The sequence below is a fragment of the Apium graveolens genome, chromosome 2 (assembly GCF_009905375.1).
Source record: "Apium graveolens cultivar Ventura chromosome 2, ASM990537v1, whole genome shotgun sequence".
NCBI lineage: Eukaryota > Viridiplantae > Streptophyta > Magnoliopsida > Apiales > Apiaceae > Apium > Apium graveolens.
The window spans coordinates 208,240,055-208,258,961 of NC_133648.1; the positions used below are offsets into that span (position 1 = coordinate 208,240,055).

The 18,907-nt window shown below is 39.9% G+C and overlaps 3 protein-coding genes across 3 annotated transcripts; 2 read left to right on the plus strand and 1 right to left on the minus strand.

Annotated features, from left to right (window-relative positions):
• Positions 1-3,293: 3,293 nt before the first annotated feature.
• Positions 3,294-4,085, minus strand: LOC141696542 (uncharacterized). Its single transcript, XM_074500671.1, has one exon. The coding sequence runs from the start codon at positions 4,083-4,085 to the stop codon at positions 3,294-3,296; it is 792 nt and encodes a 263-aa protein (XP_074356772.1).
• Positions 4,086-8,117: 4,032 nt separating this feature from the next.
• Positions 8,118-10,640, plus strand: LOC141696550 (uncharacterized). The gene is made up of 4 exons (XM_074500679.1): positions 8,118-8,885; positions 8,967-9,344; positions 10,054-10,361; positions 10,481-10,640. Exons 1-4 carry the CDS (start codon positions 8,118-8,120, stop codon positions 10,638-10,640), a joined length of 1,614 nt encoding a protein of 537 aa, XP_074356780.1.
• Positions 10,641-10,722: 82 nt separating this feature from the next.
• On the plus strand, positions 10,723-11,109 carry LOC141696556 (putative mitochondrial protein AtMg00820). Its single transcript, XM_074500684.1, has one exon. The coding sequence runs from the start codon at positions 10,723-10,725 to the stop codon at positions 11,107-11,109; it is 387 nt and encodes a 128-aa protein (XP_074356785.1).
• Positions 11,110-18,907: the final 7,798 nt, after the last annotated feature.

The window sequence follows — 18,907 nt, forward strand, 5'->3', positions numbered from 1 at the left end:
GTGGTTGGTTAAACCCTCTCTTATACAATACTCCATCATATTCAACGTACTTCGCGGCCTGATAGCGAAGGCGTCAGGCCTATAACTTGTCTTCTGGAAAAGTTCCTATTCGAATATAGTTATGGATAGGGGACATCCAATTTTCTTGTGGGATCTCCTGTTTCTGGAACACCCCTACTTCTGGAATACTTGGGATTTCCTGGATCCCCAAATGAATTTTCCCAAGTTGGACGCTGTCCATTTGCGACCCCATCTTTTCCAAGGCATCTACATTGCTATTTCCTTCCTTCAGTACACCTTCTAGCTGGCACTTCCAAACTTTTCCAGTAGACGCTACACACATCTCATATATAACTATGTCCGAGGTCCTCAGGCTTGGAAACCTCCGTTGACTTGGTTTACGACTAACTCTAAGTCACTTTGAGCGATCAAGTTCACAACCCCCACTTCTAGAGCTATTTTCAAACCATTGATTAATGCTTCATAGTCAGCATCGTTGTTAGTGACGTAAAATTTGAAGTGGATGGCACTCATCAAATGATGCCTTTCCGGGGTGATCAAAACAATCCTGACACCTGCTCCATTATTATTCACGGTCCCATCAATATGCAAGATCCACCAAGGGTATGGGAACTCTTCTCTCACGTCAATAGGAGGATTCCCTTGTGTGGAAGGTTCTGCCAACACTCTAGCCTTATTGTCTACTTCAGAGTCAAATTCAAGTATGAAATCAGCCAACGCATGTCCCTTGATCACTGTACGAGGGCAATATTCCAAATCGAATTGTCCCAACTCTATCGCCCATTTTAACATTCTTCCCGATGATTCCAGTTTATGTAAAATATGCCAGAGAGGATAAGCAGTGTGGACCTCTATTTGGTGAGCTTGGAAGAATGGACTTAATTTTCGTATCGCAAGGATAAGGGCGTACACCAATTTCTCCATACTGGTATATCTAGTCTCGGCATCTAGCAACCTTTTGCTCACATAGTACACGGGCGATTGGTGACTTCCTTCCTCTTTTACCAACACTGCGCTGACGGAATATTCTGAGACTGTAAAGTAAAGAATCAACGTTTCCCCATCTTCCGGCTTGGACAACATAGGAGGATTTCCCAGCTTCTCCTTGATTTTTATAAAAGCCTCTTCAGAATCCGAGGTCCACACGAAATTCTTCCCCATCCCTTTAACCACCTTAAAGAATTATTTGTATCTATCTGAAGACTTAGAAACAAATCGATTCAAAGCTATAATCCTTCCCGTTAGGATTTGCACTTGCTTAAAACTGGTGGGAGATTGCATGTCCAACAGAGCTTTGATTTTTGTCGGGTTTGCCTCCATCCCTCGGTGGATAACCATGAACCCCAAGAATTTCCCTGATTCCACACCAAATACATATTTCTGAGGGTTCAGCTTCATCCTATATTTTCTAAGGATATGGAACATCTCAGCCAAGTCTGCTATGTGATCTTCCGCCCTCTTAGATTTTACAAGCATATTATCCACGTACACCTCCATCGTCTTCCTGATCTGCCTCTTAAACATTTTGTTCATTAATATTTGATAAGTGGCCCCGACATTGATCAGACCAAACGACATTCCAATGTAGCAATAGAGCCTTCTATAAGTAATGAAAGAGGTATGCTCTTGGTCATGCTCGTATATGGGGATTTGATTATACCCAGAGTATGCGTCCATAAAACTCAGCAGGGCATGTCCTGCCGTAGCATCGACCAACTGGTCAATTCTTGGCAAAGGGAAGCTGTTCTTTGGACATGTTTTGTTCAAATCGGTGAAATCCACATATGTTCTCCACTTACCGTTAGGTTTTTTCACTAACACCGGATTTGCCAACCAATCTGGGTAAAAATATTCTCTGATTAGACCGACATCCAAGAGTCTATTTACTTTTTCTGCCAAGGCTACAACCCTTTCTCCACTTACGGCCCTCCGCTTTTGCCAAGTTCCCTTATGCTTAGGATCAATGTTCAATAGATGGCACATAAATTTTGGGTCAATTCCCACCATATCCGAATGGTTCAACGCAAATACATCAAGGTTTACCAAGAAAAATATTGAAAGACCTTCTTTCAATCTTGGAGCCAACTGAGATCCAATTCTCAGAACTTTATTTGAATCTTTTTCATCAATAGGGATTTCAATTGTGTCTTCCGCTGACCCCATCTTTTCCGCTGGCATTGGTATCTGTGGATCTATGTCGAGCTGATTATGATCCTCATTATTTTGCAGAGAAAGTGCATCTTCTAGGAGAGGAGCATCAACTTCTTTCAAAGGCGTGCCCTATGTCATAGGGGCATCAACTTCCTTTGAATTTCCTGAGGATAAGGGCGCACCCTCAGGGAGAAGGGCATCTACCTTATGCATATCTTATCCAAGACTCTGTAAGATATCAAATCTTCCTTCGAGCAATTCCCCGTTGAAATATTCTTGGACTATGTCATTTGAGGGCTCTTCTTCCTCCAATATTTCAACCCTGATTGTGTCTTCTAAGAACAACGTTGCTGGAGGCAATTCAGAGGGGCACTCATTTTCTTGCTCGGCATAGTAATGGACTCAAATTTCCTCGATTGGTTGTTCGATGCTTCTCTCTCGCTCATCATCCGACGCATCTTCGATGTGGGCATCCTTTCTCCTAAAGCCCCTCATGTTTGTCTGTAACATTCCCGAGAGTCATATTGAAAGCCCTTTATGCTAGCCACACCATTTAGGGTGGGAAACTTAATAGTAAGGTGGTGGATTGAAGTGATGACCCTCATTTCCCTAAGAAAAGGTCGTCCTAGCAACACGTTGTGGGATGACTCCTGACTTAGAACCTTTAACTCGAGCATCTTTATCAAGGACAACGGACTCTCTCCCAAGGTACACGACAATCGAATTGATCCCATAAACCTAAATCATGCGGCAGAGAAACCATAGACCCAAGAATCTTCTCCCGACATATCCCGATCAGGTAGCCCCATCTTTGTAAAGGTACTGTAGTAAAGGATGTTTGTCGAGCTTCCATTTTCTATGAAGGCTTTATGAATATTTTTGGTCCTAATCTGGATGGAAATGACTAGTGCATCATTATGAGGGTGATGTACCTACCGGGCATCTGCTTCCCTGAAGGTGATGTCCATGGACTCTCCCTTAAATACTTTGGGTGGCCAAGTTACCACCCTATGAATGTCGGTCAAAGGTCTGAACCGGGCTTCCCTTACATACCTTGCCAAGGCTTTGTTACTGTATTCCATCCCAGGATCTCTTCTGTAGATTGTTTGGATGCTGCCATCCTAGAAAAATCTATTTTCTTCCAGAGCTTCGGTGTTCGACCCCCGAGGGGCTTGACCTCCTTCTTCCTTTATTCTGTTGGCGCCATCTTTATGCCTCCTTACTACTTTTACCACCCATTTGCGAAGATATCCTTCCTTGATAAGGACTTCGATCTTATCCTTCAGTTGCCGACACTCATGTGTATTGCGTCTGGACGACTCATGGTATTCACAATATTTATTTTTATCTTTGCTTTGCCAAGATGACGGAGCCTCAGGTTTTCTAAACAACCCTCTATTTTTGTTTACCTCAAAGATGTGTTCAATAGAGGCGGCCAAAGGCATGTATCTGCCCATTCTTCTATTATAGCTTGAGGGAGGGCTCCATTCCATCCTTGTAATCGTGGCATTTACTCGATTCGGGCTTCGACTATCCCTTCGGTATCTTGGGCTTCGAGATCTGCCTCTTTTCCTTGCTCCGCCCCTCTGACTCATTTTCCAAGTCGTTTGCACCTCTGCCAGAGATTGTTTTATGGCCTTAAATGATTCCGCCAAAGCAAAGACATCCGCCATAGCAGCCGGGTCTTTTCCCTGCAAATGCTTCCAGAAATCCGAGCCGAACCTCAACCCTGCTATCAAAAAACTCTTTAAAGCTTCGTCCGAAGCACCTTTCACGTTGGTGGACTCAGTATTGAACCTTTTAAAGTAGGAGGTCAAGCTTTCATTTTCCCTTTGGTTGACGTTGGCAAGAGTTGTGACAGACGGAGCATATCTCACGGCGGCTTGGAACTTGATCAGGAACAGAGTCTTCATTTGATCTCAGGAAGTGATCACTCCCGGTCCGAGTTTTTGAAACCACTGCTGGGCGCTCTCCCTAAAAGTTGCCGCCAAGAGCCAATATCGAGCCAAGTCTAGGACTTGATACACGTCCATCTCCATATTAAATCGGCCCAAGAATTCCACAGGATCCGAACTTCCATGAAAACGGAGATTGCTAGTAGTGTTACGATATCCGGCCGGCAACTGCGCTTCTCTTACTGCCACCGAGAATGAGGAAAGAATTTCGGCCGTGGTTGTCACTCTGCCTTCCAAGTGGTTGAGCAGCCTTTTCAGATCATCCACGTTGAAGGTTCCCACACCCAGGATAGTTTGCATGTGAGGCTGTGGACCTTGGGGCTGAGGTGGAGGTACTACTACTTGATCTCCACCTGGAGGAGCTTATTGTTGGTTGGTGTTCTGGGCATCCTCGGGTATCACAATCACTTATGGGTTTTGACCTTGATATCCCCTAGATTTTCTTCTTGTCCTTGGTCGTGGCCCCGAGCCATCTCGTGATAATAATTTGCCATACGCCTATGATCATCATATTCGGCATAGTTATCGCTTTCTGCTCGATTATACCTGTGGGTATCCCTATGATCATGATAATTGTCGCGACGATATCCATCTAAGTATCTACCTCGACCCCCACCTCTTACCCTCCATTGAGATCTTCTCCATCAGTCATTCCCATATCCTCGACCGTACCAGTCCAACGATTTGCGGGGAGGAGCTCTCTCATGATCGTGGTACCGCTCCTGATTCTCATAAGAATTCAGGGGAACACGCGTTGTACCATGGGGCGTCACATCTCCGCGATCAGCCTCTTTTTGCCATTCTAGCATCAAAATCTTTAGATCATCGTTGCCCAAGCGGATCCCTAAAAGATCCTTTAAAGCTGCGAAGCCTCGCTGTTCATTCTCCAGAATGGACTCCACTTGCCGACGTTCCTCAAGACTACACCCGGACTGGTGCGGATAAGTAACTCCCCGGTTATTTGCCCGCAGTATTTCTCGACCATCAGCATCCTCGTCCACAACTTCGATGATGGGGGTTATGTCATTGGAATTGTTCAGACGTTGCGGGGTTATTGGCACACGTCCACCTTCAGTTCGGCCGTGACCGGCTAAGGCATCTCTATCAGTCACGGGAGCCTTCCCAGGTGTGTGAGCAGCTTGATTATGGCGAAGGCCCCTTCTAATCTTGCGTCTCTCCACGGTGTTCAACTTTGAGTCGAAACCGTTCAAAGCATCTCCCATATGATATAGTTTCCCCAGCAAATCAGCGTTACTAATCAGCGTTACTAATCAGCACTGGCGGTTGACCTCCAACATCTGGAGTGGGGCGGTCAGCCATGGGTGGAACGTAGGGTTCATGGCTGTCATAGCTTCCATCATAAAAAATTCCATCACGGTATTGAGACATCTTTCCTCCTAGATGTATATCTTGATTAGCCCTTCTTCTAGCACCAATTTATTGACGGAGGAATTTGGGAGCAATAAAGTTTGAGGTTCGTAGCCGGAAACGGGATCTATGGCAGTGGTTCTTTATTGAAAACGTGAACAGTAACCGGTGGATCCGATGAACAGTGTTCGTCAAAAATTATGAACAGTGTATAGTGGTGGTGATTATTGGTGGCTGAGATTGCTTAGGGTTAATGGTGGATCATTTGCGCTCTCACTTCTGACCCCATGTAATTTGCCTACATATCCTTATTTATAGGGAATCAAGCAAATATAGTTCTTGGGGAACAAGAAACCTAATGGGCTTAGATCTCTTATCCCGAGGCCTAGTAGGAAACCTACTAGAAACCGTCTTCTACTAGCTTTAGGAATGTCTGCCGATGAGGCCCAACCACAAAGGCCCAAGGCTCGTCCGCGGCTTCGAGACTTCACGGATAAGGCATCTCTCTGGCCAAGGATAACCCTCCGCTACCAGCTGTTTCTCTAGATCATGGATGCAGGTATAGCTGTGGTTCACCCCAAATGTTGGACGCATCCTTGTCTCCCGATAAGGAGCCCCTACCAGATTATAGGACAAGTGATCCCAAGCTTTTGGGTGAAAAGTGCAGGATACTCCAAAGTCTCCCAACGAGGACACTCGTTGACTACAGAGACAGAGCTCCCAAAGAACACACCAAAGTTCACCCCACATCCCCAATGAGGACACTCATTGATTGTAGGAGGAGGCCTTCCGTCCAGGCATACCCCTGGCGGTCTCTGTCCATGGACACTGCCTTCCTGTAGATGCACCACAGAAAGAAGTTCTTCAATAGAGTACCTGCATCAAATAAGTTAGTGATAATAATCTCCATCTTCCTCAAATCCTCCAAAGAACCCGTCCAAGTAACCATGTCAAAACTTCACCTGAGTCATTCTTGAACTTAGGGCGCGCCCTAAGCTTTCCCAAAGGTAAAAGAGTCAACTTTGTAATGATTTCTTCAACACTCTTCATTCAATCAATAAGGCGCGCCTCCCTCCTCCTATTGAGGGCGCACCATCATATTTCACAGGTGCAATTTCCATCAATCGTTCATAATTCATGGTGCATCATTCTCTTTCGATAGGACGCGCCTACTGTCCTTTCATAAAGGAGGGTCTCCTCTTCCGCTCCTTAATTTTAGGCATTTGTACCTTTATTTTGACTATTTTATTAGTCTTAATTTAAATAACTTTTATACCAATTTTCGGGAATAACAATACTTATTAATATACAAATAGGTGTATAAGTTAGTGATTCTACATTAATAAAAAATAGTGTAGTGATTAAAATTTATATTTTTATTGATATTTATAGACCTGTTTACGAAATATTATTATCTTTAATTAAAAGGTAAATTTTAGATGATATTAATTATATACAAATTGTCATTAGTCTATTAACCGACCAAATCCAACTAACTATATTCAAATTTATATTCTAGCTAAAATCCAAAGCTTCTTGTTGTTTTGCTGGGTAATTTTTTTGACGAGGAGGCCACGTAACATCGATTTATTTTGTTTCAGTTTTTTATTTGTGCTGGAGTCAGCCATGAATGTGTATCAACGTTTTTTTTAATTTGTGTTTTATTTCATACTTACAATAGAAAAATATTATTATTTTTTCATAAAATAATTTTATAAATTTTTTTAAAGTAAGGATAATTAAGTAAATTCACAGAGAATTTAATAAAATTCTCTGTAAGGCAGCAATTGTATATATTTAATAAAATTTTGTAAAAGTTATTGTTGTCTCCAGGAGGAGTGGAGTGATGATAGAGCAGAACGGTAAACATCTGGTAAGCTTTTTATAGTTAGAGAATATCTTATGTTTGAACATAGGTCCAATAGAATTGTTATCTTATGTTTAAAGTGGTTTTAATTACACATTTTATCTTATCTAAAATAATAACTTTATTCTGCTTTTGTGTCTTACCTGTTGAGAAGGTGAGGATGTTGTACATAGTATTACCTACAGGCTACAACTAGACACAGAGCTTTTTAATATTAGTTAAGACCACTCAATACAAAAGAAATTGTTTACCCTTCAACTTTATTGCGATGCTTAATATTGTGCTAATGTAGGACCATTTTGATTTGTGCAGCCCAACTGCATTATTTTGGCCATTTCACCTTCTAATCAAGATATAACTGCTTCTTATTTCACTTGCATTATTTTGATAGTATTGTTTGAGGTTCATCTTTATAAATGAGATTATAAGATTGATCGATACTAAATTTGACTTGGGTTTAAGATTGCACTAATTGTAATACTGGATTTAGATTTGATTAGTAATAGGACCCTGGTCTTCGGAAGCACTACAATACTTTTGACCTATATTAAATATATGATCATATTGGGGACTTACTCTAACACCTTAAGATTTTAGATGAGCTGGTTACTTAACATGGTATCAGAGCTACAGTGCTAAGAGTCTTCATTTTATTCTTTACAATCAATTATTTCTGCATCTGTTCTTTACCAGATCTCAGAATCTTTTATTGTTCAGTCTTTTTCATTGCTGCTAAAGTCTCATATCAAGATATAATGACACCTTTATTTCTCCACCCATCAGACAATACTAGCTCGATTCAAGTCGATAAGTTGCAAGGCTCCTCAGACTACCGAGCATGGCGGCGTTCAATGGAGATCAACCTCTCCTCAAAACGCAAACTCGGTTCAAAACGCAAACTCAGCTTCGTCACAGGTAGGGTTACTAGCCCAACTGATGATATTCTTAAGGCTGAGATGTGGGATACATGTAATAACACGGTGATAGCATGGATTACAAGTAATGTTAGTCCTACTATAATGAGATCTATTATGTATATGACTAGTGCTAAAGATAACTGGTCTAATCTTGAGAAAAGGTTTTCACTCAGTAATGGAAGCAGGAAGTACAAACTTTGTCGTAAACTTTATGATCTCAAACAAGCTAATCTATCTATCACTGAGTATTATACTTCCATGAAAATGGTTTGGGAAGAACTAGATACTCTTACTCTGTTGCCTGCAGTTACAGTTTCTACTGATGAAGTTCTGAAACTTCTCGAGGAGATTCATTTGCAAAAAGAAGAACTGCGTCTCTTCCAGTTCTTAAATGGTCTTGATGATCAATATAACTCTCAGTGTAGTCAGCTATTGTTGCAGTCTCCTTTGCCCACAGTTGAGTTGGCATGTTCTGCACTTGAACAAGAAGAGGCTCAGCGATGTATGCTTGGTCTCAACAAAGGCACAAATGACATGATGGCCATGTACCGTCGATCTGCTCCAGATAGAAATCTTATATGCACAACCTGTGGTGGCAAAGGCCATGTCACTGAAAGATGCTGTCAAACTATTGGATACCCACGCCAGCATCCTAAGCATTCCTAGTATACTCCATCTTCTGTAAAGCGAGGTCCAAAAGGGAATAACAGTGCAGTCAAGTCCACTTCTAGTCACAAGTTTGCAGGTGTTATTCACTCAGATGCTGGCATTTCTACTCATGGGTTTAGTCAAGAACAACTTGCTCAATTGGCCAATCTTATGCCTCAACTCACTATGCAATATCCTGCACAATCTGAAACTGATGATGAAATCGACTACCACTTCTCGGGCATGTTGTATTCCAACAAAGATAACAGCAATGCCAATGAGTGGATAATCGATTCCGGGGCAACACATCATATGACTGGAAATATTTGGGCTCTTAAAATTGCTTCAAAGCTGTCTGGAGCACAGAGCATCAATCTACCTACTGGAGAAGGAATTGATATTTCTCATAAAGGACAGGTACACTTGAACTCAGACTTAATTTTACAGAATGTGTTGTGTGTGCCCTCCTTTATACACAATTTGATTTCTGTGCAAAAACTCATTAAAGAAAATGATTGTGACATTCAATTTTTTGATACACATTATGTTATAGCTAATAAATCTAGTAAGAAAGTGCATACTGTGGGCTATGTTAGAAATGGTCTTTATTATATTGATGTATCTTTATCTGTGAAACCCATTTGTTTGTCTGTTGAATCTTCGAAGTCAACCTACACTAAAAAGGACATAGCCTTTTGGCATCACATGCTAGGCCATGCCTCCCTATCTAGCTTGAAACATATCCCAAAGTTAAAAGGCCGTCACAACTCTACTCAGATATGTGTGTCCTATCCCATGTCTAAACAAACTAAATAACCTTTTCCTCTGAGTGAGTCACATGCTACCTCGAGTTTTGAGCTTTTGTATATGGACATTTGGGGACCGTATAAAGTACCTTACAAGTCCAAATACAGATATTTCCTAACCTTGGTAGATGATTACTCAAGATACACCTGGGTTAACCTCCTGGAAGAAAAATCTAAAGCTCTCACACAGTTAAAGGCCTTTCTGAATTATGTCTCGAACAAGTTCAGTAAAAAATGTGCAAGTCATTCGTTCAAACAACGCACTTGAGTTCACATCTTTGGCTTGTCAATAATTTTTTTCTGAAAAAGGGATTGTGCAGCAGACATCTTGTCCATACATGCCTCAACAAAACGCTCGTGTCGAGCGAAAACACAGGCACATCTTAGAACTTGCACGTGGTTTAAGGTTTCACTCAGGAATGCCTTTGGAAATGTGGGGAGCCTGTGTCATGACTTCTGTTCATCTGATTAATAAACTGTCATATGTGGTTTTGCATAACAAGTCATCTTATGAGATGTTGTACAAATATGAGCCTGAATATGATCATCTAAGGGTCTTTGGTTGCCTGGCTTTTGCGTGTAATCCAACTCAAACCCTGACAATTTTCAACACAGAGGAGTACCTTGTGTATTTGTGGGGTACCCACCAAAGGAAAAGGGATATAAGCTTGTAAATCTACAAACAAAGCAGGAGTTTACATCACGAGACGTAATATTTCATGAATCAATATTCCCTTATCACACCAGTTCATCTTCAAAATACATGACACATGTGCCTCCCTCAATGCCTACACCTCTAACTGTCGATGCTGATGATATCTTGGTAAAAGATATGGCTCAAGAAATTGAAGATTCGCCACAGGTCTCTTCTCCAATGGCTATTATTGTGGAGCCCATTGCAAGTTGAAGTGAATCTTCTACACCCATAATAAACTCCTGAGAGTGTTTCTGTGCGAAGATCTACTCGAGCACATGTTACACCAATATGGATGAAAGATTTTGTTACCGCGAATAAGTCTCATTCTGCTGCAAACTTGGCTGTTACCTTGGTGGATAAACCATTTTATTGCTTTCTTACTGCTGTCAGCACACATCAAGATCCATGTCACTTTAAAGATGCTGTACTCCACGAACACTGGGTGAAAGCTATGAATCAAGAAGTTGATGCTCTTGAACTGAATGACACTTGGGAAATTGTTCTTCTTCCACCTGGAAAATGTGCAATTGGAACAAAATGGATTTTTAAAACCAAATTTCTTCCTGATGAATCTGTAGACAAATACAAGGCGAGATTAGTTGTGTTGGGGTGTCACCAAAGACCAGGAGACGAATATTTTAAAACATTCGCACCTGTGGCAAAGCTCACCACAGTATGAACCTTGTTAGCAGTAGCAGCAATGGAGCAGTGACACACACACCAAATGGACGTGTCTAACACCTTTCTACATGGTGAATTGGATGAAACTGTGTACATCAAATTTCCAAAAGGATACACCAACATGGGAAGCAGAATTTCAGTGAATATGAGTACTGACTTAGTTGTTGGCAACATGGTTTGTCATCTTAAAAAATCCCTTTACGGGTTAAAGCAAGCACCCAGAACAATGATTCTCATTTTCATCTAAGAACAAATCTGTAACATTAAAAAGTTCTCAGCTTTATCATTAAGAATTCTCTGCACTCCTTTATTTGTCAAGCTTTTATCATGCTTGTTTTCATGTTAAATATATGATCCTATTGGGGTCTTCCTCTAACACCTTAAGGTTTTAGATGAGCTGGTTACTAAACATGGTATCAGAGATTAGGCTGGCGGGAGAACTAAGGTTCGATTCCCAGCCACCCCCAACATTCTCACAATTTATTGTGGACACCAAAGGAAATTAATACCCCAAAGATGGGTGCTGGTGTTCCACTCTTTGACCCATAAATGGGCTTTCGAGTGAGGGGGAGTGTTAAATATATAATCCTATTGGGGCCTTCCTCTTACAACTTAAGGTTTTAGATGAGCCGGTTACTCAACAACCTATGTGGTAGAAGAAAGGTATTATCTACTACTTCACATTTGCTCCAGGTTTGATTAATGATTATTTTAATATATTTATAGCTAGGATAAAGTTTGATAGTGGTTGCGTTTTTCCAGTAGGCACAATCTGTGTGTCTCATACTCATTTTTGCATTGATATAATATCCATTAATGCAAATGCTGAGAAATGGACCTATTATAAATGTTGAGTGATCAAATGCATTAAAAATATACTATGTCAACATGACAGGTTAGTAGGTGGAGCCCATATGCCACGTCAGCATGTGGGGCCCATATGTCACATCAGCATGTTGATGTGGCCAGTGGGTCTTGTATATGGGCCCCACTCTTTTAAAAAAATTGAAACACCCTAAGATAACATATATTAATGTTGTAGTAGTCATATATTATGTCACAATAGGATTCTAAGGTAACATAAAATGTCATATTATACTAGGGGAAAAGTAAGTTACCTTAGGTTCCCTAAGGTATCACCCACTTAGCTAACATATAGTTTATGTTACTTTAGAAAAAAAATGGTCTGGGTAACATTTAGACCGTCCTATTGTAACAATTTTTTTGTTACCGTTTTCTATTTATGGCATAGTGAAAGTTAATGGATCCAGTCCCCGTTCACGACAAATTATAGCCTTGTTTAGAGAAACTTAAAAAATTGATTATAATCCGAAATTGTTCATAATAAAAAGCTGAAAGTTAAATTTAATAATATAATCAAAGATTTTTATAATTTTAATGTTTTGCTTGGTCGAAGTATTCCTTCTTTTCTTTATATTTGATGTTTGCCTTTTTCTGCTTACAACTCAAAGTGTTTTGATCGTATATTGAAAAAAATATTTTTTTTAAAAAAAATTAGACTAAAAGTATCTAACTTATATTAAAATTTATAAAAAGAATTTCTCAAAAAAATTACTACTCGGTCAAAATACTATAATTAAGGTGCATAAAATTAAACAACAAACATAAAACAGAAAAAGGATCACAATAAAAGTCGGATTCGAGGTTCCTCCTCCACTATCCTGTAGATCGATGCAATAACGCTCCTCTCCTTCTTGTTCCGAATTTTAACCAAAACAATCGATTGTGGTCCTCGACTTGTGATCGACTACTAGGGCTGCAAATGAACATGATCATTCGAGAACAAAACTTGAAATCTCCTTAATTAAGTAAACTGATTTTAGAATGTTCTCTCAAATGAGTCGGCCTCACTACACCATAAATGGCCTACAGCAACACCATGAAAATGTTACAACAGGCCCAAAAAAGTGTTACCACAGCCAGAAAAAGACCTACGGTAACATAAAAATTAAGTTGCTTTTTTTCGAGTTACCTTTGGCCCCTAAGGTAACATTACTTTTGCCCTGGTGTAACATTCACATTTGTATTACAATAGCTATCAAAGGTAACATCAATCTATGTCTATAGTATCACAACATGTATGTTACCTTTGTACTTGAAATTTATAAAAAGAAAAAATGGACCCTACATGCGAGCCCCACCTGTGGACCCCACATATAACGACTCGTATATTTTTTTTATGTTGTTTAAATGTATAATTATTAAATAATTGCATAAATAAAATAGGTCTGTGGGTTCTGTCAGCTGGATATTATTTTTGTTAATATTTTAATTAATTATGTGTGATCGTTGGTGTTCGTGTATTAATTGCGTAATTCGTTGTGAAGCAGTGTTGTGTCACTTTTGTATTTAAAGGTGATTTTATTCAGTATTTATTTCCATAAATACTTGGGTTATCCCTAAAATTATTTTTATGGTTTCATAATTTTATTAATTATTTTTAGGAGTTTTTAAAATTTAGAAATTGATATTTTATCATTTATTTATCTTTAAATAATTTTCTGATTTCATTTAATTGTAAAATCAGTATTAAATGCCTGACTTCTTCAAAAATTACGAAATTCATATTTTTATTAAGTTGGAATATTCCGAGAATTTTAAAATTATTTTGGAGATTTTTGGGATTTATTTGACCCGTGCGTTATTTCGTTTAATTGTAAAAATGCGGATCCAGTATACGTTTTAAAAATGCTTTCAAAATCTTGAAAATTTTGTTTAGTTAATTGTTAATTATTGCGATAATTTTAGAGTATTAGTTTTAAATTATCTTGAGAATTTTAAATTTGTTCTCATAAATTTTCGGGGTGTTGTTACTTGAAAATTATTCGTTAAAATCAGTAAGTGCGGTACGAGTCAGAATAATATCAAAAAAAAGGGGGACAAAAACCCCAATTTCATCCCTGCACCCCCACCCTCGACCTCTAGTCCCTCTCTCTGATTCTCTCTCCAAACTCTCTTCTCTCCCTTTAATCCCTCCTCCTCTCTGTTCGATTCCATCCCTCTCCTCCCTCTGTCATCGTCTTTCCTGTCCTGATTCTCGGTTCCAGTTGAAATCCTTAGCATCCCGGTCAGTGCAAAGCCAGTCAGAACTTAGTGTTAAAGCGTATTAAGGCAAGTACCACTGATCATATCTTTATGGTTCAGTATATATGAATATAATGTTGTCTTATTCTCGTACTGGAACAGAATGATTTAAGTTACGTATTCCCTGGGTTTCAAATTATTTTATTAACTTGTGTTTTGGGGGAAAAGTAACTTCTGAAAATACCTATCTCTAAGCTTTGAATAAAATGGAAATGTTTTGGGAAAATGTGCTGTGTTATAATTATTTTGACAAGAGATAGGTAAGTGATTTGGAAAACTGGATAAAAATGATCAGATAATTGGATGAGTGTGCGCAGAAGGCCCGTAATGGCCTGGAAGTTAGCGTAAGAGGCGAAGTGGTTGCGCCCCCTATTATAACCACCAGCCCAACGTGACAGAGACCTAGCTAGTCTCTGAGTTCCGGAACAAGTTTCATATGATAGCCTGATCAGCTGTCTCACCAGGAATCATCCAATGCATGTATATCTGAGCAAATGATTTTGAGGTTCCCAGAAAGGGACAAGTTTTATGGTTCCCGTAAAGGAACAATTAGTTTTATAGGTCCTGCGATGGGACAAATGATTTGGAAATGTAAGTAGCATGCTAAATTTAATCCTTCTATTTACACAGCACTATTAATAAAATGTTTAGAGAGCATACTAGCTATTAAAGATCCAGTTTCAACAGTTTATCAGTTTTTATCTATTTACACTTGTTTTACGTGTTTTCTACTAACAAGTTGTAATTTCTGTTCCTACAATAATCTATTATAAACTGTTTTAGTTAGTAATCATATAGTGGTACTGCTGAGCGGTTGATCGCTCACTCTTGCAAATGTGTTTGTATATTTTCGCATTGCAGATGCTTAGGGGATGTTGCTGTTTTGCTAAGGGCCAGTTTCCAACTCCTCCTGTGTCGAGCTCCTCTGAATAGGTTGTGTCTAGGAAGTGTGGTCTGTGAGTTGCTGTAGAATAATAGTCAGGTGGCAGGTTGTTTTTAATAAGATGGTTTGTAATAAGTGTGTAACCTAAATTATACTTGAACCTGGAAAAGATCTTGTGGAAGAGTTGTTTATATTGAATAAAGTAAGTAGTTATCTTATAATTATAGTTTCATTTTGTTAGTGACGTCAGCTCCTAACCCGGGGTTGAGGCCATTACAGGTTGGTATCAGAGCTACAGGTTTGAGTCCCTGATTTAGGTTAGGAGTAGAGTCGGAAGGGGTAATATTGGTATATAGGGAGTGAATCAGCAACTCGCACCTAGAGGAGCAAGTTTAAGAGTCTAGTCGAGGGTTCGAAGGCGTAACCCTGGCATATTTTGAGGATATTGGAACTGCCCTAATCTTTAGTGTGTTTTCCCTGGTATATGTACCATTGGTAGTAGCCAATAAAGATTCCTATATAGTTTTTCCACGAGAACGAGTCCGACCATGTGAATTTAGCCAGTGTTATATTATAGGTATTGTTGCATGCTGCTAGTGTCGTGTTGTTATTACTGTTGTTATTTTATTGTGGCAATTGTTGCTGATTTTGTTAATTCTAGCCACTCATTACAGTCGGACCCCAACTCAATGAGGGTGGGAATATTTTATTGCGGCAGTATTCTCTTGGCACATGAAAATGTTGCTATCCGGGGGCAATTCTTTTAAACTAAAATCATTTGCTATGTTTCAGGAGAATGCCGCCCAAGAAGAATATTCCACCCAATTCCTCTAGCAGAGCTTCTGAAGGGGGCCCAGTTATGGTTGAGTTTCTAGATTTGCTGCGCCAACAGTCTAATCAAATGGCTCAGCAGCAAGAACAATTTCAGCAGCAGCAGCTATTTCTACAACAACAGCAACAACAGCAGCAGTTTATACAACAGCAGCAACAACAAATTCAACAACAACTGCAGCTTCAGCAGCAACCTCAACAAAGAGAAGTGAACCAAACTGTGAGTTTTAAATCTTTTCAGTCGGTAAAGCCTCCAGAATTTAAGGGCGAGATGGACCCAGTTGCTGCTAGGATTTGGCTAAAGGAAATAGAGAAAGCTTTCACCCTTACACAAGTAAGTGATAATCTTAGATCAGACTATGCGAGCTATTTTCTCAAGGGTGAAGCGAATTATTGGTGGGAATCCACCCGTGCCGTGGAAGGAGAAGGCCCTGTCTTGTGGGCCAGGTTTATAGAGTTGTTCTTGGAAAAATATTTTCTGGACTGTTTGCAGAACCAGTTAGAAGTTGAGTTTTTGGAATTGAAGCAGGATGAAAAGAGTGTGGCCGAGTATGAGGCAAAGTTTACGGAATTGGCCCGATTGGTGCCTGTGTATGTGAATACTGAAGCTCAGAAAGCAAAGAGGTTCCAACAGGGACTGAAGCCAGAAATTCACAGTGGGGTTGTAGCCTTGCAGCTCAAGACATATCCCTCCGTAGTTCAGGCCGCGCTGGTAATTGAAAGTGACCAGAAGTTGGCTGCCAAGGAAAAGGGCGATAAAAAGCGGAAATCTGAAAGCATCACTGGTGAAACGAATCCAAGGGGATCCGGTCAGAGGTTTCAGAAGAGGTTTGGCCAGAACAGAAATAAAAGATTTAGAAGACAGAATTTTTCTCAGGTTAGGCCTGCTACCACCTCAGTTGCCTCCACTCCAGCTCAGTCATCAAATTCCGTAAGAGATTGTAAGGTATGTGGGAAGAGACATAGTGGCCCGTGCAAAAGGGATGTTCAGTGCTTCAAATGTCATCAAAAGGGTCATTACGCATCTGAATGTAATATAGAGAAACCCGCAGTTACTTGCTACAACTGTGGGAAGGTGGGACATGTTGCTCGGTATTGTAAGGCAGCTACTCAAGGTACTGCATCTCAAGGACCGGCATCCAGCACAGCTAAAGCCAGAACTTTCAAATTGACAAAAAAGTCCAATGCTCAGGACTCGGACGTAGTGGCAGGTACCCTCTCTCTCAACTCCGTACCTGTTAAAGTTTTATTTGATTCAGGAGCATCTAAGTCTTTTATATCAAAGAATTGTGTGGTTAAGATGGACTTAATGTTAGAAGATTTGGTTGAACCTTTGACTATAAAAGTTGCTAATCAGGATAGAGTTTCAGTGAGTCAGTTTTGCCCTAAGTGTCAATTGGAAATCCACTTATACTCTTTTTCGGCTGATCTAATACCCTTCGAGCTAGGAGAGTTCGACGTGATTTTAGGAATGGATTGGTTGTCCCAGTATAAGGCTAACATTGATTGTAAGAAGAAGAAAATTTTGATGGTTACTGAGGATAATATTAAGGTGACTTATCAAGGACAAAGGCAAGAAAAGAAATTTCTCTCGATACTCCAGACGAAGAAATTGTTAAGACAAGGATGTGAAGCTTACTTAGCACATGTGGTGGACGTGGAAAAAGAAGTACTTGATTTAGACAAGATTCCAATATTAAGGGAATTCCCAGACGTTTTTCCAAATGAATTGCCCGGATTGCCACCATATCATGAAATTGAGTTTTCCATAGATTTAGTTCCCGGAGCAGAACCAGTTTTAAAGGCACCCTATCGCATGGCTCCAGTTGAAATGAAAGAACTAGCTAAGCAAATCCAGGAATTATTGGACAAAGGCGTCATTAGGCCAAGTGTATCCCCGTGGGGTGCTCCAGTACTATTCGTAAAGAAGAAGGATGGAAGTATGAGATTATGTATTGATTATCGGGAATTAAACAAGTTAACCATTAAAAACAAGTATCCCCTGCCAAGGATAGATGACCTGTTTGACCAACTTAAGGGAGCGTGTTGTTTCTCGAAGATCGACTTGAGATCAGGCTACCATCAGTTAAAGATTAAGCCTAAAGACATACCAAAGACTATGAGTTCTTAGTAATGTCATTTGGATTGACCAATGCACCAGCTGCCTTCATGGATTTAATGAATCGGGTGTATAAAGAATACTTGGATAAGTTTGTGATTGTATTTATTGATGACATCCTCATTTATTCGAAGACTAGAGAAGATCATGCTAATCATTTGAAGATTTCCCTGCAAAGGCTAAGAGAGAAGCAGTTGTACGCAAAGTTTTCGAAGTGCGAATTTTGGTTGGAGGAAGTTCAATTCTTAGGTCACGTAGTAGGAAAAGATGGCATTAAAGTGGATCCCGTAAAGATTGAAGCTGTATCCAAGTGGGAACAACCAAAGACTCCAACAGAAGTCAGAAGCTTTCTTGGGTTAGCAGGTTATTATCGAAGATTTGTAAAGGATTTCGCCAAGATTGCAACTCCATTGACCAAGTTGACCCGGAAGAATGAGAAGTTTAATTGGACAGAGAAGTGCGAGGAAAGCTTCCAAGAATTGAAAAAGAGGTTAGTAACAGCTCCAGTATTAGCATTGCCAGATGAGACAGGAAACTTCGTGATCTATAGTGACGCTTCCTTGAAAGGTTTGGGTTGTGTATTAATGCAACATGATAAAGTCATTGCCTATGCTTCCAGATAGTTAAAGCCTCATGAGCAAAAGTATCCAGTGCATGATTTGGAATTAGCCGCAATCGTGTTCGCGTTGAAGCTGTGGAGACATTACTTATACGGAGAAAAATGCGAAATTTATACAGATCACAAAAGTTTAAAGTATATATTCACTCAGAAGGGTCTAAACATGCGACAACAGAGATGGCTAGAACTGATTAAGGATTACGATTGTTCTATTAATTACCACCCAGGCAAGGCCAACG